This window comes from Bombus impatiens, unplaced genomic scaffold (assembly GCF_000188095.3).
Source record: "Bombus impatiens unplaced genomic scaffold, BIMP_2.2 scf_0673, whole genome shotgun sequence".
Lineage (NCBI taxonomy): Eukaryota > Metazoa > Arthropoda > Insecta > Hymenoptera > Apidae > Bombus > Bombus impatiens.
In genome coordinates, this window is record NT_177092.1 from 40,874 (window position 1) to 47,495 (window position 6,622).

Here is a 6,622-nt window from a genome sequence, read left to right on the forward strand (position 1 = left end):
GATTGCGCAAGTCCTTACAACTACAAGGTCGTTCGGAATCTTTCTCATTAGGTTATTTTTAACTGATCGAAGACGTTTAACACGTGGTTTATATCACGATACGGAAATACATACAATGTATTGATACAAAATAAAAATAATATTTTTATCAACTATGTATATATTTTTTCTTGCTTTGTTTATACATGTTGATAAATACAAAATAACATACACATAAAGACCGTTAACAAAGGTAAAAAAATTTATCGTCATTTACATTACCGACGGAAGTCAAGTTGCGATTCAAATACATAAATTGCCTGATGGCGTTAGTGTAACGAAACGTTGGGTAGCCATGATTATTATTTGCTTGATGTTCGTGATTGGCGGCAGTCGGCTCTTGCCAGTGGACGCGAACGGTGGTTTGTTCGTATTGTAGTTAAGTCGACAGCTGCACATGAAAATGGCGTAGTAAGGTGGTATAATGCCGTAATTCTGATCGCATAAATGTTCCGCGAGAAGTTTTGAACAGCGAACAGGGATTTACCACTTGACTTTTCAAACATCTGTAACGATACCGTCCAGTCGAGAGCATTGTGATTAATTTGATAGCTCCGCTTATTCTAATAGCAGCGTGAAATGTGTATTGTGTGTTGGTGACTTGTACTGTGATTTGACAACGCATGTGTTCGAGTTCCTCGTAACGTTTTGAAGTTCGTATGGAAGTGTACAGGCTCGATTAAGCTAACGTGATTAGATCTTCATGAGGGAAACACAAAAATGGCATTTACACTTGAGAGAAATCGTGAATTTTTCCTCGTGACAGCTTGACGACCTCGACTCCAGACGAGTTCAAGATGGCGCCACCGGCATTTTGACACTTGCACAAGATTCGTCAGCTGGATTTTACAACCGTTCCGAGCTTCGATTATTATGAGCAGAGAATTTTACGTTCCTTGTACACCTTACGCTTATCAGGTAAGTGAATTATCGCTTGTCATTTTTCGTGGTAATCGCACGGTGACACAATGTGTCCGGTAACCACTGCTTCCTGCATCGCCATGTCCTCCCAATCGAGTATGTATGTACTCCAAATTGTTAATTTCTTTCGATAACCTGTAAGCATTTGTTTTTCATTTTTCATACATAATATTCAGTACTGAAAAATTCATTTACCGTAAACGCTTTGGAAATGAATGCGTTTGATACAATTCGATTATACTCTGTTCCCGATATAGATAATAGTGATAGTTATTTCTTGGCAATGTCGTATAGGCTCGTTTGATACAAACTGTCATAATCACGTGAAATTTAGGCGAAACAGTGCATAATAAGATATCACTCGTGTAAGATATACGTAACTCGATGTACCACGACTTCTTTTTTTTTTGGTTAGTTTCGTTTGAAAGTACATACATCAAATAGTGTCTTGTAACGTAGCAATTCACCGATTACTATTTAAATGTTGAAGTTGTAATAAGAGCGAAGGAAAACAACGAAGGTGATATCAACGAAAAAGTGACGGTCGATAAAAACCGACGGGTAATGTCAAATCGCACGATGTGAAAATTGACAAGTAACAAGGTCTACGCCTAGTTTCCGTGTACCTCTTCGTGGATTTTTTGACTTTCACTATGAGTGATGGGCCTTCATCGGAAAACGTGGCGGAAAATAACGCCTCCATGGCGAACAACGGGGGGGAATTACACTCGCAGGGTTCCATTGACAAACGTGTTAAAGATATGAGTCTGTCTATCGTGAGTAACATAACCAAGAAGGTGAGTGAGACCTTAAACTTGGATGCTTGACACTCAGAAAATTCTGTTTACTTTTAATAAATTTGATATTCTTATAAATGAATAATTCTCCTGTTTGCGAATGCAATTTCATCTTATTTGCATTAGTCGTAATCTTTTATGAATTTGTTATAATATCGTTTGTAGTTCGGTTACTTAAGTATAAAGCGGTGCTATTATTTACCTTTAAGAAAATTCCCAGTTTATATATGTTTTACTTTTGTATTATTTTATTTTATTATAGATGTACGATATCTTTAAATTATTTTATTAATTATACATATATGTATGTGATTTTCTTAATTTGCTGCTTTATATTTGTTATATTGCATTGTGAGTGTTTTTAAAAAGAAATGTAATGTAATTGGCGTGTAATAATTTATTTACAAATTTGAATGCCGTTTAGATTAACTAGCAAAGAAAGTATTATTTATTGAAGTTATTAGTCTTATTTATTTTTATCATTAAATAATTCAAGTAGTATCTAACGCCACATCGAAAAATGTATTTAATAATTTTATTTCAATATTAACGTTATTACTTGGTTAGATTTATGAAATCTCTATAAAATGATTTTTATATTTATTAATATTTAACTAAAAATGCGTAAAGTACCATTTTATTTAAAAATCGAAAAAGGAAATATGCAAAATTCTATTAGAAAGAAAAATATCCATATAAGTTATATTAATATACAAAGCAGCAAATGTAGAAATATCATCCGTATCCAAATGTTAAATCAGTAATCACTAATATTCGCATAACAAAAAATTTGCGAACGAACTGTTCTGTAGCATGCACTTGTTAATTTGGTTTAATTTAATTTCTCGTTCCGGCCTTTATAAGTTTCGGGTAAAGAAAATGTTTTTGAGCATTTATATTTATTTAACAATTTGAATGTCTCACGTGCCGCGATATTTCGTCTTGCTTTTCAACGAAACCTCGTTTAGCGATCATAACGAACAGCTCAGATTGAAGCTACCGAATGCCGCTTCCTACCTGAAACGTTTGGTGAGATTGAAGAATGGAGGAAAACTCGAATCCGAGAGGGAAATGATCGATGGCGCTTCTGAAGTATCTGAAATCACGGAAAGTATGTTAACTCACGTGATGCTAGAAGTCTCGAGTGGTAAATTATTATTATACTTGGTCGTTAACCTAAGCGTATTCCATAAAAGAATTTATCTTCCATGGACGACAAAGCTTTCGTTTCTCTTCTTCGCAAAGCATTTAATCTTTAGTTTAAACTAACAATCAAATAGAAAATTTCATTATCGTTCAGTTATGATAAGTTAAATGTTGTCTTCTTGCAGGCGGCTTGTTTTTATATTTCTTAAAATATAAAACTTATATTTTCTTTTCTAGACTTCAATATCTTTTGCGTAGAACTTATGTTTACGTAAGTAGGTAGAAAGTTTTAGTTAAACTCTTTCTTCTTATGCGTGTGAAGACAACGAAGATTTTGTGGCAAATGTCCTCAACTAGTTTCTTTATTTTTATTTTTACATCATTTAAACGCCATATTAAAATTGCATAGGATCTTATCTTGGATATCTATCTTCAGGCAAATTGAAACGTTTTCAGATTATCGTTAGAAGTTGCTTTATTTGTTATCGTTATAGATATGTCAGGAACTTTTCCCCAATAAGAAATATTGCATTCGTCATACAAATAGGTACTCCATTACAGTATCAAAAATACATTAAAGGCGATACTGTCACAATTTTTTCAATTTTTACCATAAAATAATTCATTCGGAATAACTCGCGTTAATTTATAGGGAATAGCCAGCGTACATTTTTAATAAACACGATTTAACAATATCAAAGTAATACGTGTATAGTAACAAACTAATACTATTGAAATTAATCACTAAATAGTGTGCGTTAATAAAGCAACGACTATTATTCAATTTCTCTTTCTCCACATCCCATAGTCATTCAATTTATTAATGATAATTGTGTGTTCCAAATATAAGCATGTACTTTCACGATCTTTGCTGCTCAGTGTCATTTCAATATTGAAAATTTCTATCTGGCAGTTCATTTATTTGAAAATCTACCGATATAAAATCAAATATTGATAGTTGTCGTGTTTTATATCTGTCTGTATAAAACCGTTGACGAGCTGCAATTTGTTAGTGTCGATCAATGAACAGGATATACCGGCAGACAGGGATTCGGTCGACTGGCCGGAGAGTCATGTGGTCGAAACAAGGTGGTACGAAACTCCCAGTGACCCTTCGAATCCTGAAGGACCTTCCACTTCCACCGTGCACACGGACGACAATACAAGTATTTTCAATCGTTGATTACGATGGTAGAGTAGGGTTTGACCCTCTCATGCGGGCTTATTGATTCTCCTATAGTGATTTTTGTGTTTAATGATTCATACATTAGCTCCCTTATGCCTTTTATTTCTTTATTTATTCTTTTGTTATTCCACTTTTATTAGATTTCTACGAAAATATATTGTAGATGTTTTCTATATTCGAGAAGAAAGTAACCATAATGAATTTATTGAAAGATTGTCGATGTATTGATTTATTTTTAATGAAACGTTTTCGCAAGAATTCATCGTTAAATTACATTGTTTGATATTTATTCTGTATATCGTATAACACGTAGATACTATAGAATTTATTGGATAAATTTCGGTTGCATTCATAAAATCACAAAATATACTGAATGGGTTGTCCCACAAATGCGACTATATAAAATATATAAAGTCATAACACACATTTTTACATACAGTGCACGTAAATACAATTTTAATTGCGTTTCGCGTTTATTCAACAAATTCATTTTTTAAGTAAAACAGAAATTAACGCGGCATATACATATATGTTTTCTTTTTTCAATATTCGTTTGTCTCATAATATTTTTACGTTCCTTAAATGAATTTCTACCGGTAAGAACGTTTCTCCCATGTTTCCTTCTTTTCTCATTCTCTTTCCATCACGGCTTACGCGACTCGGAAATCGAGTACGATATAAAGTTCATCGATTCGTGCGTCATGAAATCTAGTCGGGCTTCCTTGCAGGCGAATACCCGGCGATCGCTACAGTAGCACAAACTCAACCTGTTCAAACGATTTCAAATTCTGTGACCACCACCGAAGCAATGACTACAAATGGAATTTTTGTGAGTGTACTGAACCGCGACGCTGTCGCGGCGAGGAACATTATGCAGTTTAGGGAAGCCTTGTCTTCGCAGATCGGGTAAATTCGATAATTATTAATCAACGATAAAGCTGCGACCAAACTTTAATATCCTATATGTTTTTCACAAAACCATTCGAAAAAGAATAGTGTTTCTATTAACAATAATTAGTTAGAGAAATGTTCCCTCCCACAGACTGAGTTCAATTCTCGAGCAGTTCAATTTGACTACAAAGGGTTTTGAACAGTGTATTTATGTTTCGTTTTTTATTTCAAAGAAAAGTAGTTCACGTTTTCGAATATTCTCCGAATTGCCATAAAGTTTGAGATGCCAGTGAACCGTGTAAACATCGCATTCAGAAGGACTACAATATTTGTATTCTTTAGATCGCAAGCGGAAAGGCTTAGAGACCAAGAGACTCGAAGCGTTCCGTTGGTCTATATTCAAAGTGAAGATCGTCACGAGCTTTATCTGCAGAGCACCGTAAACGGTGAAAGTGGATTTAGTGGATCGAGTACGATCGGGTAAGCGTTTTGTGAACTCGAAAATTACAGTGTGATTTAAATGATAGTCCGAGTTCGATCGATTATTTAATCCGCGTCGTGAGGTTCCGAACGCGAGCTTCCTTCGTTTCTTGAACCATATGCCGTTAGCATTTCTGTCCTCGACACAAAATAATACCAATGTTTAATCGTTTTTCATTATAAACAGATATTATAATCTACGAACAATAAAGACACAGTTCGTGTAATTAAATTAGCCGGAAACATGTTATCTTATCAGTGTCTTAATTGTTTTAGCCAGAAATTGTAATAATAATTACATATAATTATACAGTTGCAAACATTTTTATCCAGAATGCTAATTTATACACTATCATTTCTCTTTGTTATCTGTTGTAAGCAATTTGCAAAATGCTAGATTTGTTCTTTTATAGATTTCACATTTGTATCTGTACTATTGAATAATGGTTTATTGTATACAAGCAATTGTGTGTTTAAGAGGATAATAATTACAAAGACGAAGCTATTTTGGAGGCAGTTAGTAGGATCAGAAATTGTTATTTTTATCTACTTTTCTCTTAAAATTTCTGAGAAATTTTATTTTCCTTTGAAATATAATTACAGGTAAATTTTGTCGAAGTTAACGTTCCAACATCTCGGTACTCTGAAACTGCACGCGAAACGCATTAATTAGTCGCGGGTGCCGTTTCGAGGTTGTGTTGTAACTCGGTGACTCGTGTCGCGTTGCTTAACGTCGAATGGCCTCACGAATTTCCGATGCGCTCGAGACTACTTACTTGATAGCGTGAGAGCGCGTTATAATCGAACGTGGTGTGTTGAAAATTAAGTGAATTATTTAGCTATTACTTCATTATATCCATATATGCGTGTATGTGTGCGCATGTAGCATTATTTATTGACTATAGATATACAGGGTGGTTGGTAACTGGTGATACAAGCGGCAAGGGGGTGATTCTACGCGAAAAAAGAAGTCGAAAATGTAGAATAAAAATTTTTCGTTTGATGCTTTGTTTTCGAGAAAATCGACTTTGAATTTTCGCTCGGTACGCGTGCGGTACGTTATAACGGCTCTCACTGTAGATCGTTGTCTCGATGGAAAAATTAAAAAAAAAAATAAAAATTGTTATTCTATATTTTCGACTTCTTTTTTTGCGTAGAATAA

General features: G+C 34.2%; 2 protein-coding genes across 2 annotated transcripts in view; both read left to right on the forward strand.

Moving 5' to 3' along the window:
* Nucleotides 1-378: 378 nt before the first annotated feature.
* The window catches only part of LOC105681248, a 120,986-nt gene continuing 114,742 nt past the window's right edge, over nt 379-6,622 (forward strand). Inside the window, exon 1 of the mRNA XM_012389998.3 lies at nt 379-957. Coding sequence (XP_012245421.1) covers nt 913-957 — 45 coding nt within the window. The 5' untranslated portion in view covers nt 379-912. The remainder of the gene's footprint in view (nt 958-6,622) is intronic.
* Nucleotides 2,458-6,622, forward strand: part of LOC100747980 — a 15,103-nt gene continuing 10,938 nt past the window's right edge. The window contains exons 1-4 of the mRNA XM_033322839.1: nt 2,458-2,904; nt 3,917-4,069; nt 4,818-4,995; nt 5,323-5,460. Coding sequence (XP_033178730.1) covers nt 2,673-2,904; nt 3,917-4,069; nt 4,818-4,995; nt 5,323-5,460 — 701 coding nt within the window. The 5' untranslated portion in view covers nt 2,458-2,672. The remainder of the gene's footprint in view (nt 2,905-3,916; nt 4,070-4,817; nt 4,996-5,322; nt 5,461-6,622) is intronic.